The sequence below is a fragment of the Chlamydotis macqueenii genome, chromosome 1, assembly GCF_036417535.1.
Source record: "Chlamydotis macqueenii isolate bChlMac1 chromosome 1, bChlMac1.mat, whole genome shotgun sequence".
Lineage (NCBI taxonomy): Eukaryota > Metazoa > Chordata > Aves > Otidiformes > Otididae > Chlamydotis > Chlamydotis macqueenii.
The window spans coordinates 134,837,940-134,865,569 of record NC_141556.1 but is presented as its reverse complement, the minus strand read 5'-3'; the positions used below and the strand labels follow the sequence as shown (position 1 = coordinate 134,865,569).

Below are 27,630 nucleotides of genomic sequence, written 5' to 3'. Positions count from 1 at the left end.
TTCAAACATATTGCACATTTCCTCAGAGTTAATACTGTGCTGATCAGGCTGGCCTCAAATGAATGTGTCAGTCTGACACCTTATAGTATGCATGAGAGAAATACTTTTTACATGTTTTCTTGATTAGACATCAGTTTTCCTTTGAATGTGGAAGCCAAAAATCAAATTAGCTAACACGATGCTCTGCATGACTGACTTTTCCAAGGAACTTAACATCCAGTATCATGTCAGCTTATTATGATTAAAGAGCTGACAGAAAGATAGCTCTTGTCAGTTAATGTTGAATGCTGCTGGCTAGTCAGTTGCGTCAGGTTAGTCACATAATCAAATTGTGATAAACCAGGTCCCGTTTTTGGGAAGTATGTGCCACAAACATGGGTGCCACCAAATGATAGAGTTAGCAGTCTATCTTCTGCCAAGGCAGAGTTAACAAAGGAGAACTGGAAGCGTGCTTGTTATTGTGATGCTTATCTGAAGTGGATAAAAGATGTCATACATAACCATGTGATCAATTTTGATTGTCTGGAGTTTGACTAACTTTTTGTGATCCTTGCACCTACACCCTTCCAGGGTCTGGCTATCTGCAAGGTACGCAGAAGTCATGGTACTTTTGCAGTACCAAGGCAGAGAAAGGCAGTGAGCAAACATGATATCCAGCAAAATTACATCACATTGTCATTCATAGGTTTTTACATTGGTTTGGTTTAAATTCAGTATCTGAGCAGGGTAAAAAAAAAAAAAAAAAAGGGTTTCAGTGAAACATTTTTCAGAGAACAAAAAGCAATGAATCAGACATACAAAGAGTAAACAAGCTGTTCTTCTTGCCCTTCTCAATGTATGAGTAACTAGTATTGGGCTGTTACTCTTATTTTTGTATGGAGATTATGTAGTTGGCATACTCATTTTCTTCCCACAACTCACCCACATTGAATACATGGGTCATGCAAAAATACTTACACAAAATGCAATAAACATCTCACAAAGCCATTTGCAAATTATGTGCCAATGACACCATCATTGATCTTTTATTTCAGTATGTATTCATGTAAAAAACCTAAAGGAATAGAAGGCCTGCTGTGAATCTTAATGTGATTACCCTTTTGTTAAAGAAACTGAAAGAATACTTTTATTTCGCCTGTGAATCTTGGTATTTCAATGGTAGATTAACATAGGTGCTATAAATTCATAAAACTCTTTTTGAACAATACTGCATTGGTACTTATTTTCACTTGTCCCCGTAATAACATAAAGTTGGCTTCTCAGGAAGAATTCTTCCAAAATCTGAGTAATGTAAAGATAGGAATACAGCAAATTTAAACCATGAGCTGTCTGCTACTTTTTACTCAAGAAAACAAAATGGCTGATATGACTGAGGTTCAAGTTTGTCCTTCTCCATGGAGGAACTTTCTAGTCTTCCCTCACTACCCTACTAAAAATTCTGGTTTTATTTCTAAAATATTGCCAGCTGCAATTAACAGTCCCTCGGGAAAAAACTCTAGGTCCGATCTGTGGCACAAAGAAGCCAGTTTGCCCATTCCCAAGTGACAAAATTCCTCTATGGGTTGCCTGCCTGGTTTGGCACTGCCTAAAAGGGAAAAGCCAAAAGCTGAGGTGGTGCAGCCACCGCTATCTCTACATAAATATATCTTTAGGTGCTTACGCTAAAGCTCTGTCTTGTCAGAATAGTAAGCATCACTGAGCTGTGCTTGGTTTGACATGTTATTGTGCATCAAGCTGATGAAGATGGCAGGCAATTTTCTAGTATTTCCAGCACACTCCTCCCATTCCTTCTACCCATCCCCACAGCAAATTGCTGGCAGGTTTTCCTGATGTAAAAATGAAGAGGATAAACACAATACAAATATATTTCAAATATTTTAAAATCACAATCCCCAAGGGAAAATGCAGGTTCTTGAAACTTGCTAGTGAGAGATTGTGACATTTTGTAGGTGCTTGTGCTCTCTCCGCTGTGCAGAGCTGGTCTAGAAGGGGATTTTACAGGCAGTTTAACACACTGCCTTTACCTGCTTCCCCTCCAGGGGCTGTAGATTTTAGAAGATCATGGCTTATAAACACCTGGTCCTTGGCTCTGCATGACAGAGAAAAGGGTGAACTGTGTGTTCACTGTGAGTATCTGCTTGGGAGAAATGGATCCTTTTTGCTTTCCTGCTTGATTTTGAAGCAATCAGGGAAAACCGGGTGTACCCCTGCTCAGACTATGCTTCCTGACTGCTCTTTATACCCAGACAGCACAACCTGGGTGCCGGTACCCCAGTCTGTGGTGCTAACCTGTTCTTCCAGTGCATCAGAGTTAAGCACTGGACTTCATTTTTGAAGGGAGCAGAAGAGCTTTAAGGATGGGCACAGGAATTTTACCATGCTCAGGCAAGCTTGGGAATGACCAAAGTGTCCAGACACACATGGACAGTTCCTATGTCACTGAGATTGGATGGCTTCTGTGTCCCCATCCCTCTGCATCTCAGTGCAAGTAGTGTGAAGTGGACCAAAGCTTTCTTGTAGCCCTGGAAGTCATTATCCGTAAATGCAGCATATAGATCCTTTGAATGGGAAGGAACCAGCTAGGGGTTGGGAAAGGTTAACCAGTATCTCTTCACCTGAGGTCCTGGTAAAACACCAGATGTGATTAGGGGTTTTTAGCATGTACTGCTGCTGACCAAATATGGATTAAAAGGGATTCAGGCTCTTCATATCTCCTTTTGGCAGAGAAATTACATCTTCTACAGGGAAAATATAATGGTTTGAAGTTGCATACACGGATGAAACTATGATTTATTGAAAACAGGTAAAATAAAAATGCAGGGAAAACTGTAGTTACTTCCCCTTGTCAGAAGTCGCTTTGCTGGCTCGGATAGGAGACTGTCCTGTCAAATGCTGACTATTCCTCCTTTGTCCAAATTTAGCCACATGTTTTGTTTTGGAACATGCGAACTGTGGAGCTGAAGTCCTGTAGTGCAGCTGGGCACTGACTCAAGGTTTCGATGAGTGTTTATGTGGAGACAGTGTGTTGCTGGAGACTTTAGTTAATTCCCATCTGCTGCAGATAAGGGGGCTTCCTAGGGATGCTTCATGTGGCAGATTACCATAGCATCTGGCTTCCTCAGATGCCAGTGTAGCACTATGTTTTATTCACTTGTCTTAGCAGGACCAAAGAAGCAATGTGCATATTATGTTGCATTTCTCAATGTAGGCAAATGTGGTTTTATATGAAACAGTCACTAACCACAAATCATGGGTATCGTGCCTTTACCTGAGGGTAGAAATGGAGAGAGGAGGTTCTGCCATTATTTGCGAATGAAGATGAGCCTAAAAATGACAGTGACATTGATCAAAAGTGAACTTCAGTGAGCTTTTTGCCAGAAAATGTAAGGTCATATAAAGAAGCTACATTAGATTCTTAAACATTACATTTAGGGCATCTTTTCACACCTGTATTTTGTGTCAGTCTCACAGGAGCTAAGGGAAAATATCTTTGCTATGTAGGAGCTCAGTAAAAAAAGTAAAAAAGAGAGTTCCTACATGGCAGTAGAAGTTTCTGTGACCATAAGGTCATTGGAAAACAGAAATAAGGACTGAAAATAGCCCTATTTTGGGACTTCTTATAGCCTACCCTAGATTCATGACCGACTATTTTTAAAAATATGATGTTCATATTCTTATCGTACTGCTGACATTCTCCTTTTGTGATACAATTGTACTGCATAATAAAAGCAAGGATTTCACATGGTATAAATGTTCATCACTACTCCTTCTGTGTATATTAGGGGATGAAAGTCATGTCATCCTGACCACCATTTTTTTCTTCTCTTGGATTTCATTCTGATTTCAATACAGTCTGTCTCAAAACCCACCAAACCCAATTAACTATAGCTTATGAGGTCTTGGATGTCCTTGTTTTGAACAACCAAGTACATGATTCTGTGTAGACAACGAGTCATAATTTGAAGACAGGATTTGCTAAAATGGCACAGAAGACTAGGATAAAATTTCCAAAACTGCAAAACTACTTTCAAGTTTTACTTCCCAAGTATTTGTTCTGGATTACTGAAAAAAAAAAAAAAAAAGAAAATATTAAAAGTGGAGAAGGCTACACTTGTAAGCAGCGAGCCATTCACTCATTGTGTCTGATAGTAGCAGTGATAGTCCAATGATATCTGTCAGGAAGCAGCATTAGCAGAGGTGTTCCATGAGGGAAAGCAAGTCAGGGGCCAAGGGCATCTACATCACAGACTGGCTCAGAGCACTGACCCACAGGATCTGGTGGTGACACAGTGATGTGATCCCAGTTGGCATGATGAGGTAACGAGGTGATAAGCAAAGGCTGGAGTGCAACCGGGAGAGACAGGACGGGAGGCAAGGAACAGAGATCCCAGATCCAACCCGGGTTGGTCCAGGAAGCCCAGGCAGCCAGTGAGGACAGGTTGGAGGCCAGACTGGTGGTAGGGCTAACTATAGCACAGGTCCAAGGCCCATGCAGCAGACCTGGCTGGGCACAGCCTACATATAACACAGCCCAAACTGAGATATTCCTGGGCCCGTGGACAGAAGGAGCTTAGCTGGGGGCTCAAGTGAGACTGGTCAGGGCAATCAAGCCTTGTTGGAGCCCCTGGTGACCCGAGAATATCTTAATTTTCCCTACCACATCTGCTAGTGACCTTGTTTAACAAGAGGCTTTGCGTAACACTCTCAAAAAAATGGGTCAGCATTCAGATGCAACTGAACTTTAGAAGGCAATGCTTTATTTGAAATTTTCTGCAGTAAATATAATTTCTCCAATAATCAAGACTATGTGCCAAGGGTATACGAATGGCAGGTTAAGCCTTTGCCTCTTTGGAGCCTCTAAGAAAGGCTTCTCAGTTTGGTGCTATGGTCTCTCTAGTTGATTAAAAAAAGCCTTCCTAGTGTGGGTTCTGAAACTTAAAAAAAACCCTAAGATAATTCACTGAAAGGATAATGGATACAATGTTAATGGCAGCATGGCTATATTTGCTACAATTACACCAAGAAGAATTATCATTCAAATGAGAAACATGAGGCATGTACAACTGCAGAGTCATGACATACTGTGCATATCATGGCCCAAGCAAATGAATAATATTTGACATTTGTCTGCCTATATCTTTATCTCTTTCCCTTTGCTTGTGCTCCTGTTTTATTATATACCAAGTCTTTCTTTCAGTGTTTAGAAAGAACCATTAGAGCAGAAAAATACTGATGTAGTTTTGGTTTCTGTAGCAAAATACTCCATATGTAGGAATAAACTGTAGGACAATGAATGCAACATCTGAGGAAGTATTGTATTTCAAAATGTTATATATAAGTATATGTGTGGGAGGTGGCTTTGAAATTTAGACTACTCCAGCAGAACAAAAAGTCTGAGTAACGCTATTTGCATTCATGCTATTTCATTATCTTTTTTTTGCCTTTCTTTGTTAGCACTGTTTTTACATTGCAGAGAAATTAGTACTAAAGGACTGGCTTCCATCTTGGTGTGCAAAATTGATCAGGTTCTACCGCTGGAACCATTTAAATTAGTTGTGCTGGGTGCCTGAAACACAATGCTATTAAAGCAAGATAAAATTCTCAAGGCCTTGTGTCCTAAGTTAATAACAAGTCCTGTCAAACTAAAGCATATCCAACCCTTTTAACCTAGACAAATACTCCAGCTTTCAGTTTCAGCAAACATTTGCTATTTGAACGACATTATTTTGGTTGTTAGGATTTTTTTTTAAGCAAAAATTAGAGAGCAGCAAGGCTCCTTTCAAAAGACAAAATCAATGGAATAAATGACATTAGCATGTGCAGTCGCAGCCTGGTGCATACGACTGTATTAAACATTTTTGCAATAAAAAGCCATCGGCCTGGAACAGCTCAGCTTTCTAAGCTGATAACATTTTAGTGAGAAAATAACTTTAATAATCCCCCTGAACATCATATGCATGCACAAATTATTAGATTAGCCTGTCCTAGTTATTCGGTTATTACAAGGCTTCTGCAGGAATCACACCCAAGCCACAGGAAAACACCGATTAAAAAACCCCCAAGCCTAAACATAGCATAATTACCACAGGGAAATCAGTGATCAGACAATAATATTTAAAATAAATGACAGTGTTGAAGGGCTTTTCCAAACTGTTTGTCTCTGTTAAGCCTTGAAGATAAATAGACAAACCAGTACAGAACACAGGAACTGCTCTTCCAGTTGGGAGACTGCAGCAAGAAAGAGGACAGAATGAGTCAGCAAACCTACGTTTTTTTAGTTTCTGAATTGAATCCCAAGTTCATTTCATCGGATTCCTCTCCTCTAGCTTCCCGTTCCTCCCTGCTTCAAATGCCCAACCTGGCTTTTTGGATCAATTTGGCTAGCAGGTGTTCTTTATCTTAGTTCCCTCTTCAGTGGACGGAAATTGATACTTCCAGAGAGCCAATTAATCCCTATGGCAAATCAACATCTAAAGCAGATGGGGTGAAGTCCACCCTGGAGCTGCCTGTCTGTTCAGATGGTGAGCTGAATCCCGCCCTATCATTCACATAGCTGAGGACTGTTCCTCTGACAGCAGCCATAACATTATTTCAAATTGGACAGAAAGCGAATAACTTACCAACCAGATAAAGTACCTCTTCATTCTAGCCAGTGACTCACCATATACCAGAGTCATAGCTCCTTTTCTCCTCTTCCTTGCTACAAAATTAATGAATCTTTCCTTTCTGTTCAGCAGAATAGCTCCCATTTGAGCTTTAAAGACTCTTCTCTGCCCAGCCCTGCTGGTGGCCTGATATAGACGTTGTAGGAAGTAGAAGAGACACACTGATACCGTCTCAGGCTTGGCAAAGCCTTTAAGGTGTATTTCCCTCTTCCTTGGTGAGTGCTGGTACCACAGAGCTTCCAGTGGAAAGGGTGGCATGATTTTGTTTTAATATTCCTGCAGCTACCAAAGCACTTTCGTAAAGCACCCGAGGCTGCCAGCGTGTGCTTGGTGGACTCTAAATAAACTCATGTGCACAGTCTGAATATGTTCTCCTTGTAGCTCCTGAATCTTGTTTGGACCCAAGTTGGATCTAGATACCTTCCTGCACATAGAGATACTCTGGGCATGAGCAGAACTCAGCTACCTGGCAAACATTGAAGTTAATGAAGGACCTACAGAACTTAAGTTATCTCCAGAGTTGGGCAGTAGCTGAACAGGGCAAAGTTTTTGGACTTAAACACTCAGATCTTTCATGCATCTGTGATCAAAGGGATATTAGGCAGAGAGGAAAGGTTAATTAAACACTTCTCTCCAGCTAATTGTTATGCCTTTGTACAGCCATTGAGTGGAAAAGACAAGAGCAAATACTTAGGAGGATCGGGTTGTTAAGAAAGACCAAAAGGGGGACATCGCTTGAGTTAAGTTGAAAGAAAGAACATAGTATGACATAGCAAATGACTTCACAGGCCACTGCACCTAGTGCAGTCATGAGAACTCACCTGCTCTTTAAAAGGACAGGATTGAGATCAGGAATGAGGTTGTCAGATTTTATTGCAGCAGTGGAAAATCAGTGCCAAGGCACCTGCCGCATTGCAATGCCAGTGCCAACAGGAACACTGACTTGCAGTCTTCCTGAAGATATTTTGAGGAGTATTCTAAAAATAACAGCCCTCAGATAAGAAATGGAAAGAGCTCCCCAAGAGCTCAACAGATCCTCTGTGGAGACCATCCTGTGCTGGAACAGCTGCTGTCTTTCCAATATGCTGGGCAGCTCTGCAGATATTCACTAAGGATAAGAAGCCTTTGGCGGAGGATGCTGTGTGCACCTTTCCTCTGGTAAAAGTATATTAGCATCAGCTGGATGGCAGTGACGAATTTTGATTGGATGTACATGGAAGTGATATGGTGAGCATGTTTGTTGGAGAATCAGGTCCTTCTTGCGGCTTTTTCTGTGCTCTTCCACAGCTAGTTGGCAGCTAGGGATGTTAAACAGATGTGGGTTTGTTGGAAGCTATGGAGGCTCTTTTCCTTTGCTCCCCTCCTACATTAGCACCACTTAATGCAATGTTTGCGCCTGTGACATGTACTGTGCAAGCAAAGCAGAGTGGCTGTGCCCTCCGTCCTCCTTGCTGCCCCCACATTTCAGATTGGGGCTCTGGCTGTTCTGGCACATAAGAAGCATGTTAAAGAAGCAGCCTTTAAATTTTAATTTCCACACTTTAAAGTGATTTTGTGTAGGAGTTTTTTGCACTTAAGCTTCCTGATGTGCAATCAATCAAAGTAATGGCTGCTGGAATAACATTAGGTTCAAGGTACCCTTTAGGCAGAGTAAGTGTTGCAAACTTGACAAATATGTTTACAAAATAAACATTGTATTGACAGCTTAGGCAAAATCTGTCTTGCAGCTGCATATGCTGGGAAAAAAATCCCACTTAACTATGAGCTTAACCTACACTGAAAAGACCTAGATCTTTCTAAATTTCTCTTCACTGCTTCTTACTATGTCCAAGAACAAGTTGACAGCAACAGTCAAGAAGGAGTGGGTACTATTACTGCACATTTTTTTCCCCTGTCTCTCTCCTACTCTTTTCCTGATATGTCTGAGAGTGATACAAATACGCATTTTTTTTCAAAATCCCATTTGCAATGTAGTGGTGATGCACAGTCTCCCTAGGAAAGTTCCCATGGATTTAAACAGTTCTATGGAACAGCCAACAATGTGGATCCCTCAGATAGGCAGGTGGGAAGGATGATCTGGACTTTAAAACACGGATGTGGTAGCCAAAAGATTAAGATTTCCTTCACAGTTGTACCATTGGCTCCTTCTCTAGCCCTGGGCAAAGTACTTGCCTTATGCACACTTTAATTTCCCTATTTGTAAAATGGAGCTAGTAATATTTCCCTGCATTTCACATCCTCTTTGAGAAGCAGGTAACTTAGCTTCTTTAAGATTCTTTATTAAGATCATTCAGGGCAGAGGCAGAGAAATATTGCAACCTTTTCTGTAGTTCTGGGTCTCTTAGACGCAACCTACTCTCTGCTAACATACACTGTTCCATGCAGGATAGTTCTCTGATTTTTTTTTTTATTTGTTTGTTTTCTTTTTCATCTCCAACATAATGACAAGTGAGTAAATGTCAGTTCATGTGAGAAACATTTAACAGAGTTCACCAGCCAGGCAAGTATTTCCTCCCAGCTCTAATTAATAATGATAGAGCAAGTGTTACTGAAATTTCTGACATCTGTTAATAACTTACCAGACATAAAGATAGCTCTTAAATATAACATGAAGTGTATCTCTTTGTACTTCTAGCGATGTGTCATTCTCCTCAGCAACTTGCTAGTGGGGTCAGAGTTTTTAAGAGGTAGGGACTTTTCAAAGGGTAAATTTATTAATGCTGAGCACGAAGAATGTGTAACAGGGCAGAATGATCTGGGCTTCTCTACATGACTATCAGACTCTTTTGATCTAACAGGAGTCAAATCTGTGTATTATGTGCTAATTCTGCTGAGTCATAATGGAAATAAATCTTGTAATAATGACGTGGAAATAAAGGATGTAGGTGTGCATTCCTGCATTTCAGCCAGCAGCAGGAACAGACTGATGTTGCAAGAGTACATAGTGCTGGAAAGAAAGCTGGCGGTGAGCTATTACTACCTTAGACTTAGCAGTATGGCAAATGTCTACAAAATAATTTGAGGAGAACACATGTTCATTCCCAATTATGCAAATAGAATTACTAGCTCAGGCAGTTCATTAAAATCTCCTGAAAGAGATTTGACCCTGATCTACATGATTTAAAGTTCTGACCAATGTGTTTTCTGAGCTTCTTTATAATGTTCAGAGTTAGAAACAAAAAAGAGAAAGGAAGTTAACATGACTTACTTCAAAGCTTTGTTATTCTCCAACTACTTATGGAATTGACAAGGGAAAAGTTATATAGGTTGTTATTTTTATATAGGTTGTTGTCTTCCCTTACATAGTCTGGCTCAGCTTTGCAGCTTCTTTTAAGTAACACAACTCATCCGAGCAGGTCAGAATTGCCTGAAAATCAGAAAAGCTGTTTCCTTTCTCTCCCACATTTGACATATGGTCTGCCTGACCTGGAGAACATGGGGTCTTGTACTGCTCATGCCAGGTGGCCTGCCATCAGTTCGAAAGCAGAGAACAGGCTCCGGGGTATCCAGGTCTGTGACTTAATTACAGGAACAATCCCTGTGCACTACGTGGCTGCTCCTTTTCAGGAGCATTGCAGGGCACCCATAAATTATGCTGTTAGAGAACAAGTTGGCTTTTGCTTCTTCCTCTGAAGCCCTGGGCGTAGAGAGAGGAGTATCAGAGGAAACACCCACTGACTCTGTGTTTGATACATGAAAGGCTGGGCAGTTGGCTGAAAGGCACAGAGTCTCTTTGTTTTGTGAAATGGTGCCTGTGTCAAGACACTGTATCAGCCAGAGCTTTCAAGTGGATGTGCCTGTGTCTTCTTCTCACAATGAGATGCTACAAGAGAGAAAAAAAAATTTGAACTTAAAAATTACCCACATTTAATCAGAACATGAATAGAACAAGAAAAGTTCCTTTTTTGTTTGTTTGTTTTTAAACAAACTCTACGTAACTCGGTAAGACAGCAGAAATGCAAAGGTTCACACACAATGCTCCTCCTATGTACTGTGTCCTCAATTCCAAACATCCCAATGAATTTGAGTAGCAGAAAATGCAGTTTGGTTCCTTTTGAGTCTCAGGAAATTATTCTGTCCACCATCTCTGAGGTGTGTCTGGCTTTTCCTCAGTACAGTTTCTTCAGATCTCATACCATTAAGTCTTTTAAATCTTCTCCATTTGAGCAGGATTAGCAGTTCCCCGAGAACGCCACAGTCTCCCCTCTTTGTAGGTGGTCACACTTCACCTATTCATTGTTTTATAGACACAGCATGTGACACGAACTAGGAACACACACAAAAAAGAAGTAAAGAGATCTATACCATCAATTATAATGCCATGCTTGCAGGAAAGATATGATCCGATAGATGCTCTGCAACAGCCTATAACATTGCAAATAGAAATAAAAGAACCAGAAGTGGTTTATTCCCTACTTCCTGCACAGGTGAGCAACCTTCACTGTGAATATTCACTGAGCAGTGGCGATATCAGACTCAATATAAGGAAGAAATTTTTTACACTGAGAGTGGTGGAACAGGTTGCCCAGGGAGGTGGTAGATGCCTTATCCCTGGAAACATTCAAGGCCAGGCTGGACGGGGCTCTGAGCAACCTGATCTGGTTGGAGATGTCCCTGCTTTTTGCAGGGGGGTTGGACCAGATGACCTTTAAAGGTTCCTTCCAACCCAAACTATTCTATGATTCTATATGCTCATCAGATATGGAATTGTTAGCTCCCTCCAGAATTTCTCCAGCCTCTTTGTAAGGTGAACAGTCACCTGTCATAACATGAAGTCATCCTGCAAGCAGCCAGCAAGCTTTCACTTGCTACAGGGTTACAAACTTCAACAAGTCTTGAGCACATGGCATCAGACTGACATGAAAACCATTCCCCTTACTTGTGCTGCAGTGCTTGGAACCTCCAGGGCCAACAGCAGCCTTTCTGAGAGGTGCCTGCATGGTCCTGCATGTAGCTCTCCATCTGTACTCCAGGCTGCCTAAGTCACTCGTACTGGGACTGTTGTGCCCTTAGTGCTCTGTGCTGTGCAGCTCTGATTTCCTGTTTCTTGAAGAGTCTCTGGATGCTTTAACTATAGCTGCAGGCGTTATAGAACAAATGCACCCATTCTGGCAGTAGAAAATGGATAAGGAACAAAGAGCGGTTTATAGGAGTAAACACTGGACTTTAGGCTAAGCAATCAAATAACTTTCAGAAGAGGATTCTCCTGTTACAAAAATTCAGTACTTTGGCTTAAAAGGGAAAGGAATATAGATGTGCCCCAAACACAAGAATGCATGGCCAGAAATCTTGTGCACAAGCATCCTTCAGTGAAAAGCAATGGTGTTCTTAGCTATTGCTTTTTTTTATATATTTGCACTGGATTTCTATCTGTTGTGGCTGAAAATTACTTCGCTCAGCCTTGCTGTGTGATGACACTGTTTCGAACAAAGCTCTTAGTATGAGAGTCCTGGAGGCAATTTAACATTACAGTATGATTCAGAAAGTACTTGAATTTACAGCTTAGGTGAAAATGAAATTTTGTGAAAAACATGATAGCCACAAACAAAGCCTTAGTAGAAGACTCTACTTGGAAGCAAAGTCTCAGAACTTGGAGGTCCAATTTTTACTATAAATCAACAAATTATTTTGTCTCTTGAATTGCCGAGGAGAGAATTGCATTCTGAGTTGTGATGTTAGCATCAGACCAATAGTAAGCCATTACAAATAATCAGAATCCGTAGCAGAAAATGAGCATGAAGGGTGACACTCTCTCTTCTGTGCTTGAGTAGCCTGGTGAGTCCTTGCAGGTGTTCCTGTTGGTTCCACACAAACACAAAAGGGACCCTACAATGATGTGTTCCTGTGTCGGGTTTTCCTGCTTTTTCATTCTGTGGCTGGTCTTCCACAAGTGGATCAAAAACATAATTCATTTAACAAACGTTAATTGTTCAGACATCTCTGACTGGAAAGGACAGGTAGGTCTTGATTAAAAAGTACTGTCTGAGTTTAGAAAAGAGAACAATAAGATCATTAAATTTCAAAGAATGTGAACAGGAAAAACAGGAAAGGAGGTACTTGCCAGTAGTTTCAAACTTGTTATGTGGGTCTGCTTCTATCACAATATGAGCCCTCAGTCTCAGCCTTTTTCTTCCAAGGAGGTGGTGCAGGTTGAGGGTCTGGAGCTCGTTAGTGGGTCAGGTGTGTCCTTGGCTGGAGGAGTCCATGGGAAAGGATGAAGCGCTTGAGTTTCTGCGCTGTCCATAGTGAGGTGATCTTCTGCAAAACAGCAATCTGAGCGTGCAACGCGTGTTTCACCAAACACAGTATTGATTCTAGGTCCTGAGTCTAAGGGCTTGAGCTGATTTGGGAGTGTGATACATTTACATGAAAGTGGCAATTCTGATCCCTTTAGAATGTGGAAATTGATCTAGTTAAAGTTTTTAAAAAATACAATCTTTGTATTAATCTTGCTAAATGCTGTTTTTCTTTCTCCTTTATTTGAATTGTATTTTCTTTCCTTTAACTTGCCTTCTTTATCCTATTTTCTTTTTTTCTGCTTATCAACTTCTTTCTACGTACATTTTCACCTTTGCCATTTTCTATTATTCTCATTGTACATTCTCTTTCAATTCTGCATTTCCTTACGTGCTTTACTGTACATGAAATATGACTCACTCACACTTACAATAGGAATTCAACCGTGTTATCCCTCCTGAGCCTATGTTTTCTTTGATATCAGCTTCTGGATCTTTTTTTAGGGACACTTTAAGATCTCATTAAATTTCATTTAAAACAAGTTTATTTTTTTTCCAAAACCAGAAAGAAAATAATTTGGTGGACTGCATATACAGATCTATTTGTTGCACCATTATTGTTAGTTACATGTTGCTTAAATTATCTATAAATAGAATATTTTTTCTCCCTTTCATGGTAATCAGATGAAAGTAGCAACTCAGAAGCCAGAGCCAGATTAGTCATTAAGAATTATAAATGGCTCAGGAATAGTAAGTAACTGATCAAGTAAAAGTCAAGAAAGAAGCATATGTAGATACTGAGTAATGTAATGAACCATACCATTCTCAGCTGTTTTAGTATTATGTTATATTTGGTATTGGTAAGGCAATTTTCTCTAACTAAAGGATTACTTTAATTTGCCCATCTCTAATCTAGAGAGACTGGCAGTCATAAAAATAAACAAATGCCTTTTCCCACCAAAATGCATTGCTGGAAGTCCTGAAATCCAGAATTTAGAAGTATAATCCCAGGGAAGAATTCACAAACAGCAGAGACCAAGGATTAAAGGAAAAAAAAAAAGGCATATTGCCCTAGGCATCCTTTTTCTAATTTTAGGTTTTTGTTGTTTGGTTCAGTGAGTTGGACCACTTTTAATGGTTCACTTAGTTGGGACTACAATAGGAAATACAGCACAGAGAGGATGTTTTAGAATGTCCTGCAGTCACCTGAGCATTAACACAATTTTCATGCTATCCAATGGAAGAATGATACCTAAAAATGCACGTATAGGCGCAAATGTTCTTAGTATTGATCATGGTAGCTATGCTGTCATCTGCCAGCTCTATGATTCTTACCCACTTTACATGAAAGGAAGACATTTGATCCTACCGGTGCAAAAATAAAATCCTGGCTTGTTATTTGATAATAGTCATGTACTGAGTCAGTTAACTCTTCAAAGGTCAAAGAATAATGCAATTTGGTGCAATTCTTCCTAACTGAGTGGCAGAGGTAATAACTGCATCTGGCATGGCTGTGGCTGAGCTGAATGAAGATTACCTTTCACCTGAGGTGGCTGAGGCATTTTGGATCTACAGAGGAAACGGGGAGGGTTTTCTGAACCTGAGGCAATGTTCTGTTTGAAAAAATTAAAAAAAAAATAAAAATCAGAAAATGCAATCACAGCAAAAAAAAAATCTGGCATTTTAGAAGTAGGCACTCTGTCTGTACTCAGATACACACCATATTGCTTCTTACTTCAAATGAATCTTAAATATAAATTCTCCTTTGATAAGTATCAGCGTTTTACTCTGTTTATGAATTTAATGACATTGTTTCAAAATCCTGCCAGCAGTTCTTTCTAGCAATCATGCAATCATAGTGTTGTGGCTCATCTTTAATCTTTCTCAGGTTTTTCTCCTTGGTGATTGTTTTTATCCACACTCTCATCCAGTGAAGAATTTACCACTTAAGAGTCCAAGGAGTCAAGTGGGCATTTAATGACATTAAAGAAATATTATCTATTGATTTCACCAGATCAGAATGAGACCAGAGACTGACATTGTCATCTAGTTACAAAGGCTGCCTGTGTGTGTATTTGCCTCTTGTCTTAACGCAGCCAGATCTAATTCTCAATTTACACTGATCTCAGCTGGATATGGGGGTGTTTCTGTGTGATAAATGCCTTTCAGTTACTTAACAATAAGAAGTTGCTTCCTTGTAGCAGGGACATCAACCCTTATTTGTCACCTTCATAAACTGATCACCACGACTCCACCAATCTGTTGATTACTTTCTTTGGTCCATACACAAGAAATGTCACAAATATTTGTATTGTTTATTTTGTTTCTGCCAACATGAGCTTGCTTTTGTGCCTTTCTTTATTCACAAGCCAAAACCAAAGGATCAATTGCTGGAGCATTGACATGCTGTGGAGAGTCTGAGTGCACAGAGTCTCCTGTTTGGTTTTTTTTTTTTTGTGGAGGGAGAAGGACTGTTTTCCCCTTTAACTGTGGAAAACTTTATCAGAAATCTGATTGTTTTTGAAGAAAAAAGTAAAAATAACTTAGTCAAATGGTTGTGAGCTCTTATTTAAGACCAATTTATTGAAGACACAAAACAAATGATACAAAATAGGACCAAGGCAAAAAGCAGAGATGTGCAGAACATTAGCGATGAGAAGCCAATGCTTGATGTTGCAGGTCTCTTTCTGAGACAGCTTAAGAACAGACTGTGAGTCTTTCTGGCTTGTCTGAGATATGGCAAAATCATACCACTTCTGACTGTGACACCACTTTGAGGTGGGGTTAGCTGCCTCTTGGTCTGCAACACTACTGCAGAGCTTGGTTTTGTTGCCTACTTAAGCCAGACTCTTTCTACCAAGAAGGCAGAGACAGGCAATCAGGCTGGAGTGTGACAAGAAGCACAATTTCCTATTTCCATGTAGGGTTGAGGATGTGGGAGTGGTGGTGTCCCCCAACCTGTTCTTGTCCAGTGTGTTTTTCAGGACCAGGACAATGAGAAAAGTCAGCAGTGTCTTGGTGGATGTCAAAGTCCTAATAAATAATGAACAGAGGATTTTCCATTTTTTTTTTCCCCTCTCTCTCTTTCATAGTTTTGATTCTCCCCAAAATCTGTTTCCACAAGGGGCTGAAAAGAGACAATCAGACCGAAATAACTAGTCCCTTTATTATTTAGTCCATCTATGTGTCCGAACTTGATGTAATCCTAAGCAGAACAGATCTGCTCAATCCTAGTTTCATGCTGCACTTGTTTAACAGGCATGAACTCAACACAGATCTTGGGAATACTCACCAGAACCTCCTATTTCCAAATAATTCAGTGTTTCCCTTCTGTACCTTCTTGTTAACCATTTCTGTAGTGGTCTGAGCGAGACTTGAACTCCTAGTCTAGATATAAGAGACATTTCCACTTTATTGTCATCTTAGTGAAAAGCGATACAACACACTGTTGACTACTTGTTTACAAAAGAGGGCTTTTGATCCTGGTTACAATTTCAATTAGTGTTACTTAATTTCCAGAAGCAGAAGTCAGCCTGTCCCTGCATTATCAATACATACCAAAATTACCCAATTGGTCCCAAGCTGAGAACCAACACCATTCTCTCTCCAAGCACAAGCCTTTGTTTTCTCAGTTTTAACCTACTTGGTTAGAAAAATTGCCTTAAGCTATTGCTCAGATTTTTTTTTTTTATTTATGTCTGAAAAATAGTCACACTATTTTCAAGGAAGTCAAGGGCTTTTGAAGTGGAAATAGTACATCCTGTCTAAATTTCCTGTACAGAAAAAAAGTGAGTTGTCAGAAATGGGAAATACAAGGTAACCACACCATATGATTGCACAAAATGACACATGATGAATATGTCAATACTTCACAAACCCTTGGGAAGGAAAAACAAGCAATCTTGGCTTCACCAATCCAACAGCTGGTTCTGTATTTATGGGGTTATGTTTTTCAAAAGTGGAAATACGCTGTTTGAGAAGAAAGAACATAAAGTATGAATAGACACAGCTTGTGCTAAAAAAGAAATATTTTATTGCTTCTCTAGAATGGTTTTCCTTTACTTGGAACACAAGTTTACTTTTTTTTTGGTAATGTGTCACATAGAATATAGTTACTTAATTTAAAGAAATATCAGTCTCCAGTGTGCAGTTGCTGCTCTGTGCTCCCTATATCACATCTTGCAGGATGTACTATAGCATAGCCCTGCATCATCTGAATTAGGTGTTAGCCATGTGTTGCAGAGATTTATAGTGTTGGATAATATCTGCAGTTTCTTGGGGGCCAGCCCCACTCCGATGATGGGAAGCATCTTGCTCATTCTCTTCAGTGGAAGTAGGACTGAACTGGTACAGCCATAGCAGTCACCACTCATGAACCGGCATCATATCTGCAGCATCTTGGGCTGGTTACCACAACAAAAATAGCTATTAGCTGTGTTAGTGCATTTTGTTGCACATCTGTGATCACCTCTTCTGGCCCCTGCCGACGGGCCTCTCTCTGAGCATCTCTGTTAATACTTTAAGTCCCTGATCATCATCAATCTTGAATAAAGTATTCCTTCCTCTTTGAAGGAAAAACAAACCACAAATGGTTACCATACTTTTCCTGGCATGAATACAGTGACCATTTAGTTCTACATTAGTACTGGGTGGGAGGTTTAGAATCTCATGACTTGGCAGAACCAGTGATAAGAAATAGAGCGAAAAATTTTGGATGAATAGTTTATTCACTGAAAAAAGGCAATTTTGGGTGACTGGAACAACTCAAGAGTCCCTTCTGAACTACAGGGGTACTTTCAGATGGCATCTGAATAATGGAGGGAGGGTGGGAAAGTTTGTTTCAGCATTTTTAAATTAAATTTCTTGCGTGTTTCTTGTTTTGTTTTGAAAATTGCCTACATTTCATTTTAAAACGGAAGATAAAGTAGATGTTCTGAAAAAAATAGAAGAGTTGAACAAAATATTTTGGTCAATTAAAAAAATAGAGTTGTTTTATTAAAATAACTGAAAAAGTGTGTTTCACGTTCACCAAATGTTGTCATTTCTTTCATTCATCCAACAAACAAACCAAATCAGTTATATCATCGTCTCAGAACCGGCATTTTACTTTGAGGTAGTAGCTTGGCTCCTGAATGGGACATTTGGGACTGGATTTTAACCCCATTTCACCTCAAAAGGAAAGAACCAGGCTGACTGTCTTCCCAAGCTGCCTAGCAATGCAGTAAATGAGCTGATGAAGGACACCTACAATTTCCACAGCATTCATTCACCAATGAACTCAGAAAATTAACTGGAAAGCATTGCAACAACAGAATAGTATAAAATGTCTGAGGGTTTAGGACTAGGAAAGTAATTTGCATTTTCTGATAAGAATTTATTTTAGGAATGATGATATTTCATGGGTGTGAACTATTTGGGTAAAAAGAAAGAATCATAGAATGGTTTGGGTTGGAAGGGAGCTTTAAAGGTCATCTAGGCCAACCCCTGAAAGGAAAAAGCTAACAATTTCTCTCTGAATTCAAGATTTGAAAACAAAATAAAACAAAACAAAAACCAGTAAGTTTTACGATAACAGAATTTTGTGTAAGTGCTTTGGTTTAAAAAAAAATAAAGTGAAATTTAATGCAACATCAATGTCTTGTACTGGAAGGCAGTTTTACATAACTTTTGTTTCAGTTTGGATTTAAAATGTTACTTTTTTTTCTATTTCAACATTTCAAATCTGAAAAATTATCTAAAAATTTTTCCCCAAGATATTCTTTTAATGCATAGTAGAAATTAATTTCAAATTGTAACATTTCCCAGCAGCTGAAAATTTTCTTCTTTAAAAAAAACCCTTGCCTAGAATTTGGTATTGTGCAAAAGCAGAGGTTTGGGGCTTCATATCACAAGTCAAAGATATTTTTTCATGAGATCCTGTCAACCAAAACAAGGGAATATATGTTTTTTTAATGGAAGCTGAGCACCTTGCACAGCATATTGAAGTTTTTTTTTTCCACAATGCAGAACGCTGGGAGAGAATGGATATGTCTTTATTTCCATTTTACACCTGTTCAAATGAACCAGAGAGTCAAAGCAGTTGTCTGGAGTCTCATGAGATGGGCACTGTAGCAGAAATAGAGCTCACATTTGGATTGATTCACAAATGTCAACAAATGACAGCTGCTCAACTGCAGGACCCATGATTATGTTTTTTCCCCAGCTTCTCCTCACAAAAGCATGCCTTGTTCTGGCGGTGACACATGGCCATATTCCAAAAAGTACCCAGAAGCTGTAAGAGAGTCACAGTGCTAAAATGAAGAGATGGAAAAGTGGAAAGTTTAATCTTTGCAAGGACTTCATTAAAATCTTCCTTAGACTTTCATTTCCAGGAACTTCATTAGGACCATTGATGCTACAGCAATGCTGTACAGAGCATAAACTGGTGGTTTATTTACATAGTGGTCATGGCCAAATAACAAATGAGGAAAATTATGAAGGGAAAGGAGTTGCTTTGTTACATTTACTATGCTCAGCTTTCTTATACTTGGCTCTTGGTGCAGATAGCTCTCACTCTGAAAAATTTCCCTTATTAGCCGGCCCTACAGAGCATCTGAATAATTGATAAAATTTATGGCTTTATTGGTGGGAGCCATTAAATCCCCTCCCTCCAAACAACACCAGAGAGGAAGCTCTGCAACTACAGTAAAAAATGAAGCAACTATTTAAGGAAAGAAAAGAGCAAGAAAATCTTGTTGTGCTTTCTGAGAAGGGTAACACTGAACGAGGCAGAGTTTCTAAATACCCACTTCTAAAAGTACTGCAAAGTAAATGGAGCCAGTATGTTGTCAGGGTTATAGGCCTTTCAAACGAAGTTTTACAAGGTCTTCCTTTGAAAAAATCAATCATCACTACTTTTTACTTTTGTACCTGGTATCTTGATAATGTCAGCTCTGAATTTGTAGTGTTACTGCAGACTTTGTGTTTTGTCCTGCAAGTGAAACTATGTAAAGGTGGCAAATGGTCGGGTAACAGTCTCTATTATGTAGGCTTGTGCCTATGATATCATGAAGTACTCAATTTTGCAGACCCCAGCTCATACGAGCACGTTACTCAGCAATATTTTTAACTGAAGATTAGATGTGAAAGGTTCCTTGTACAGTGCAAAGGAGAAATAAGCACCTTGGAATGAGATGCACACTAGAGCCTGCTGAGTGGAGAGTTTCCTGTGGAGATAAGTGGGAAATGGCTGAGGAGCTCCTAGAAAAACACATTTCCTTGACATGTGAGACACCTCAGTAAGAGGCAAGTGTTTATAGCACTCACCTGGAATGTACCAATCAAATTCATGTCCTTTCTGTGCTCATTTCACTAAGGAAATTGTTCAAGCACCATGAAATACTCTGGGATAGGGCCTTCTCAATCTCTACATGTGTTTGGGACACAGAGACAGAGAATGACTTCATATTCCACTGCCCAAGATTTGCATCTAGGAAGGCAATACAGTTCCCAGTCCCTGATCCAATGTATTTTTAAGTGTTTTCATACAAAGTGTAACAGCTTCAACAGAGGTGCTTGAGAGGTCCACTTCAGATCAGTCGATGATTTGGTAGATGTGATAATTTCCTAATTAAAGGAAGACACAGGTTAAAGTCAGCTAAAGCAGACAGAGACCCTAAAATCCACCAAGTCTTTGCATTGGGCATGCTTTAGATATCAAAGTGCTGTCTAAAATCTGGGCACTCACTTTAGGACTTCTTCGAAAACATGTGCCAGGTGAGGCCCTCCTAGGCCTCCACATTCATTTTCCATGCATAGGGGTGGCCAGAAAAAAAATCTGGCTTCAGAAAACTGCATGGGTTTTTAGGCTTTTAGCAGCATAATTCTATACATACTGGGGATACATAGATAAAATTACATAAAGTTATTTGAAAACAAAGGGGTCAGCTTTCACTCCTTGCAGGACTTTTCCATTTATTTATTTATTTTTAATGTGTCGTTGGAAGCAATTGCTGTCTGTTTTCTCATTTAAAGCTGTGCCAAGGCATGGCAACAACTAAACAACAGAAGCAGCTACCTGCCTGCCAAGTATAGCGTGATACTCTGATTCCAGCCCAGCAGTCTGGAGTTAAAATAATCTTGCTGGCTCAGCAATGGTGTGGATGCCATTTATGGCAGCACTGTGTAACCGGCAGGAAGGCTAACTCAGGGCTTCCTTCATTAGTTTGCCCTCCCTGCTTTAAGCCCACTAGGACAGGATTTGCACAGTCAGAAACTCTGCTTCTTGTGGCTTCATCTCCTCATGTTGTGCTGTCTCTGGCAGCACAGTCCAGCTGTTTATGCATGTCTAATATGCCTCCTAAGGGCATTTGTAAAGCAAAACAAGCTGCCCCTTCAAGGAAAGTAACAAACAATCTAAACTCAGCTGCATTTTACAGAAATTACAGTGACTTGATTCCTACTGCGCCTCAGCCTGTGGCACAGAGCGTCTGCGACATTGTTCAGTTTTCACTGGATTTCACAGTTGCTCAGTAAAGATGTAACTTGTAACATTTTTTTTTAATGTATGAGAGAGAGAAATGCCTACCTGCTGTGTATCTAATTGAAAGGTACAGCTTCATAGTGTCACCTTAGCCTGCTAAATCCTCCTCTTCCATCTCAGCCTATGCATGTTGTACTGTGGGCATTGCAGTATGGGGCTGTGCTATAGCCTCAGCTACTGACCTGTGTATTCCTCTGATGCAGGCCGAATAACAGAACTTAGCTTCTCTAAAATGTCCTGCTTAGTGTTCAGGAGCTGCAGGATGGAGCCCTATATCCTTTCTGCCATGCTTTAAATACCAGTGCCTCTGCTCATATTGTTTGCTGGAGCACATAGTGCAGTATATTCTGTTTGACATTAACAAAAAATGTTCTACAGACTGTGAAAAGTGATGCTATTCGAGCATGTGGTAAATAGGATCAAAATCTACTGAAACAGATGTGCTTCCTTTCATCATGAAATGGTAGCTATGACCACAAAAGCGAGGTCATTTTGAATAGTGTGTGCAAAGGATAGAGGTGGAGTTTTCCAAGGTGAAGACTGTATCTCTTGAACATTAGTGTTAGATGGACAACGCATCCTTTTCTGCTCTCTTTTCAGACCACTGTATGTTTTGACTACATTGAAATGTTTGGCCTGCAGGGTATTATTCAAATGTTAAGTATCTTTGATTATAATTTTTCAGGGTGTAGGTAGGATCCATTTTGGTTCAGTTGTATGGTGGTGCCATTTGAGGTGACCCGGGGTATTGTCACATTCTGATTTCGGATGAGAGGAAGGCCCCCTTGTGTTCTAGCTGAGCTCAGACAAGTCTGGTAGGCTAGGGGCGGCTGGACCAACCTCTCACACACCAGAGCGTGGTTTTGCTCGTATTCTCAGGAACGGAATTAAGACTCAAAACGGAGTCAAGCGCCAGGTAACTTTATTTACCCGGAAAAAAATTCACGAACGCAAGAGAAAAGAGAGAAAGAAAGGAAAGAGAGAGAAAAGAGTTTCAGTTGCAATAGCTACCACCATGGAGCTGCGGTGTCCCGACAGTCCAGTTCTCTCGGTGGGAGAACGTTGCTTCCGATGCTGATTCCGTCGATGTTGATTTCCGTTGATGTGTTTTTTCCTTGATGTTTGTTCCCCTTTTTCATGTTGGTTGTTTTTGTCCTTTTATTGTTCATTTTGTTGCATATTCATTGTATTCCAAGAGCTGGTTTGCCTAGCCACACCCCTCACCTGGCGGTGATATGCATGCCTATTACCGTCTCTGGGCCCCTCTGTTTTTTTCTTCTGGCCTTGGGTTTGGGCTCATGCTGGGGAGTAGGGCTAGATTTCTCAGAATCAGCTCTGCATTCAGGTTCGCAGGACAAGAGGAGTTGGCTTGCAAGATAACAGGAATTGGCTTGCAAGATAACAGGAAGACTCTAGTCCTATGGTTTAACTGAAGTTCCATTGTTCGGGTGGTGGTTTGATGTTTCAACAATGTTGAGACAAATATTTGACACAGTCTTTTACAGGTATTTGAAACATCTCCAGAGGACTGGTTGGTATGATACTGGAGATTTGTGCTCTACTGGATTAGCAAATGGAGGCTAGGTACCTAATGTGGCAGTATGTGATGCTTTTATTTAGACAACTGAGTAAAGCGCCATGTGTCTAGGCTTAGACAGTGGTTCTAAGCTCCTCTTTACAGACATGAAGATGAAGAAGAACTATTTGGGTGTCATTCCTCTCATCCTAGAGAAGACATCTAAAACAGTTCAGATGCACTGCATCCTAAATGCCTGTTCTTCTTCATTCCTTGATTTATTTATATCAAAGTAGTTTAGGCAAGTAGCTCACACAATATGTTGTAGACATCAAAAATCAGATGATTTTGATTCCACCCTGGATATAACACTTGATAAACAAAAGAGACAATCTGCTGTTGCCTAATCGGAAGATCTCTGCATAAAAACTGTGAGACTACAAAGAAAGGCACAAACTCAATGCAGCTATGGAGGACAATGTACGTTGCATACACATAGTGTGTAGCCCATTAACTTGCTACTGTTTGGCCCACGGTGGGTAATATGATAAAAATCTTGTGAAATTGCAGTGCTATAATATATCTGATTTTATTGTGGATCAGTAAATTCAAATCAGAATAGGCTTTTACTAGAACAGAGGTTTCTGGTATTTGAATATTTGTAGTGGACAATATCTATGAAGATTTATTTTTTTTAATAGAGTTGTTGGATAAAGGTCAAGCAACGAGGATTGAATATTTAATAACGCATATATTAGTAAGGTCATATCAACCAATAGGATACAGTATCCTGAGTTTACTTTGAGGTTATGGATACCAAACATTGCTAATTAATCAATATGGTAATTTGTTCATAATCGGTAATTGGTTCATAATTGCAGGGGGGTCCCTGCTCCTTGCAGGGGGGTTGGACTAGATGACCTTTGAAGGTCCCTTCCAACCCAAACTATTCTATGATTCTATGATCCTAGGTGATAACTATAAATTTTCTAGAGTTGTTTTTCAATAGGTATTGTATCACACCTTTTATTTGTATTCTTTCTGATAAGCTGTGATTGTGATTATACGAGCACTTATATTTTGTAACACTTATTCTGATTCTTTTCCTAAAGGCAGTAGCTCATAATTTTTGTATTCATTGTGAACACATATTTCCATTAATAGTTGGATTATTTATTTGTTATAAGCCAATAAACTAAGAAACCAAAACATAGACAAGAAAAACTCACCTCATTGAAGAACTGAAACTCATGTTGTGCAGAAATGTGTTTATTTTTTCACATCAATATCTTCAGCTTATGAGAAGTTTGAAATACAACATGCTGTCTCCTATTTCTTTCTAGGTCTCCTATGTAAAAGCTATTGACATCTGGATGGCTGTGTGCCTTCTCTTTGTCTTTGCTGCATTACTGGAATATGCAGCAGTCAACTTTGTTTCACGGCAGCACAAGGAGTTTCTGAGGCTTCGAAGAAGGCAAAGAAGACAAAACAAGGTACAGCTTGTTTTTACTGGGGGTGACTGATTCTGACCTGACAGCACACTGATCTGCAGTTGATTTCTCACCTCAGTTATTCTTCCCTTGCAGGAGAGTCTCATTCTAAAGTTTCCTTTTGAATTATTTACTCCTTGACAAAAAGCTGATAACTGGCCACTGGGTTTATTTGCATTTTTTGAAGTTATCAATAAATGTCAATAGATTGGTCACTGATTTCAAGAATTTTATTATCTTCTTGCAATTGCTTAGGCAGCTGCACCTTTACAAACATTGCACTACTGTATAGCACCCACCAGTGGATAAGAAGCATTGTTGGAAGCAATGATGTAGATAGAGGACCGATATTATTTCCTTGACATCACCCAGATGTGCTGACAATAGCACATGCCTGAGACCTGTCTTTTCTAGTGCTGCCCTAGCTAGTCATGCTGAAATGGGAGATTCCTTAGGGTACCCCATTGCAGAGTGATAGGCAGTTCTGCCCTCACTTTTAAACCATCAGCAACTTGTGTCTTCCGCAGCTGAAACCAGGAAACATGGTCACTTTAAAGAAGAGAAAGATTAGGAGAATTTCCTTTCTAGATTCTGCTATTTCACAGTTTATTACTGATACAAACTTCAAATTTTTACAAAGGACCTATTTGTGAGTATTGTTATCACATCATTTTATACCAGTGACTGAAATGCAGAAGAGAGGCTAGTTTTTATCCTAGATGTAAGTCTAGAAATAGTTTTAGGAAGTCTGTCCATCTTTCCTGATTTTTTTTCTTTGGTAAATGGAAAGACTAGAATGGACATTAAAGTGAATTTTAGTTCAGTTATGATAATTTCCACAGCTATAAAGGCTTCCTGTATCTATGTCACTGATTTTCAGTATCAGCAGAAACATTTAGGTCTACGCTGTACATGTGCATTTGCCAGGTGAGGTAAATGTTTGCTTGAGCTGCCTGAATGCTTCAAGCCACAAATAATGGTTTCCTTTACAAGAAGGATGACAACAATGGCACAGGGCATTTGTGTTTTGACAGGTCTGCCTAATAAATGTTCTGTGGCTAATGTAATATTTGATGGATGCTCTGGGAAGCAATCCAGTGCTGTTCTCTCGTTTAATATTATTGTCAGGTGAATTGAGATTCCCGTTAAGATTAAATTACAGGAGAAAGCAGAAATGCTTGCCCATCTGCAGGTACACGTGCCAGATGCACTGCCACTGGAAGCCTTTATTTCCAAATCCAGCATGGCAGCAGCAGAAGCTGCTGTATGGGGTCTGTAATTTCCATTTTGGATACGATGTCTTCTTTAGAGATTAACAAGTAGGCAAGAAGCCACTACTGGTAAGTAATAGTATCCAGTGGCATCACACAAAAATTACAAGGTTTTGGTCCATTGAAGTGGTCATTTACCTGCTGTGGAAATGATTATTTTGCTGACTATTAAAATAAGGTTATTTAAAATCAAATAACCAAAAGATGTTTATCCTAAGCCAGTCAGTACACAGACTCTTTGCAAAATGAGCGATGTCCTGATTAAATACAAAGAAATTTTCTGCTGGAGTAAGAGATACCTATCCATTTGCACAGGTTTGTTTTCACTTTTCCTATGAATCTGGTTGCGTGAATTTAAAAATAGGGAATAATGTTACTAAGGCCATCTCTTTAGGAGGTGTTTTCTGCATCTCTTTACTTGAGTTTGTCTCTCATGATTTTCTCAGTTTATTTTGCCTTGAAAGTGATTCACGTTGTTTTGCATGATGGTCTTCTCTAACTGAGCCGTTCTTCTCTTTGCGTGTTGTATATGTGTGTGTCGCTGTGTTACCACTGTGCTATTCTCATTCTTGCTGCTGCTGTCTATGCTGACACTCTGGGGACAGGCACAGACTATGACTGTTGGGAATGAAAGCGTCGAGTCCGTGCGGCGCATGAATGGCTTGCGGAGCAAAGAGTCACCAGCTTACGGGACAGTGAAACAGATCGGCAATTCAAGTTTGAGGGTAAAACTGTAGTGAGAAAGAGAAAGCAAGAGAGTTTTAGTATGTGCAGTGATGTCATAAATCAGCAAAATGGATTATTTTGATGGCATCACTAGTAGTCTCTTGTATTCTCTTTGCTAAATGCCCCCACAGAATACACAGTACTGTCCCCAGCATGAACAGCAGGTTCATTGTTGTACATTCTTGTAGTCCATCCTTCTGCTTGCTTTTTTTCCATGGTTGGCTTGTGCCACCCCTGTTCCAAGTCTCCTAGGAAAAGTGCATGTTTATTCAGTAGCCTGATCCTGTATAAATATAAGGTGAATGGGGAGGACAGGAGCATAGGAAATGCCTTGAGACAGAAAATTCCACATTGTGTCATATTTCAGATGAACGCATTCCAACAAAACTTGGTATGTATAATGAAATGCATATTTATTGGTATGGTATTTATTCCTGAACCGTCAACCTGCAGTGTTCCTTCTCATGATGTCCTGAACCTTGCTTAGTGGAGTATGAATAGTTATGAATGAAAAAATGTATTTCATTGGTTTCTTTTTATTTGCTTGGAGAAGAGCCATGGGGCTGAAATCTTTTACACAGTGTAACACGTAGCAGATTTGAAGCAATATGATAGCAGCTGATAGATCCAGATTACGGGTGAGTTATGGAGGTAATAAAATCAGTGATGGAGAAAGAAATTAGCTTCATGTGTAGCTCACTGCTTGGTACTGGTGGCTGAGAAATGAAATTTATTCATTAAATAAAATGGGACCAGGATTTAAATCTTTCAGGACCTGATTTCTCAGAACAAAAACATTGCATGAGCAGCTTTTGAGCTGTAATGGGCCTCTAGCTTTGATCAAGCTCTGTAAACTTATGTGATTATAAGATGCAGATGATTTCAGTGGATTTTGTACACTGTAAAGGGAATTAGTAGCTTTCAAAATCAAAGCAAAAGTCACAGTTCATGTTACAGTGCAAAATTAGCATAGAGGGTTTGCAATGCAACAAATTTTTCACTTTAGAGCTATGATATCAAGTAGTAGAAGAGAGCCTTCATTTCTGGACACTTTCTGCTGTGGATATAATCCTATTTGCACATATACAAAACTGAACATAAAAGGAAAAATTTCAGGGTGTCTCCAGAAGATAAGACCAATATTACTATGCTGCCACCGGAAAGGTGATGCCATACAGCTACAAAAGCAGTCCAAGTAAGTACTC

General features: G+C 39.7%; 1 protein-coding gene across 2 annotated transcripts in view; it reads left to right on the top strand.

Annotated features, from left to right (window-relative positions):
• The window catches only part of GLRA2 (glycine receptor alpha 2), a 133,348-nt gene that overhangs the window by 80,248 nt on the left and 25,470 nt on the right, over window positions 1-27,630 (top strand). For both annotated transcript variants that reach the window (XM_086740385.1, XM_086740377.1), the window contains exon 8: window positions 24,282-24,431. In XM_086740385.1, coding sequence (XP_086596511.1) covers window positions 24,282-24,431 — 150 coding nt within the window. The remainder of the gene's footprint in view (window positions 1-24,281; window positions 24,432-27,630) is intronic.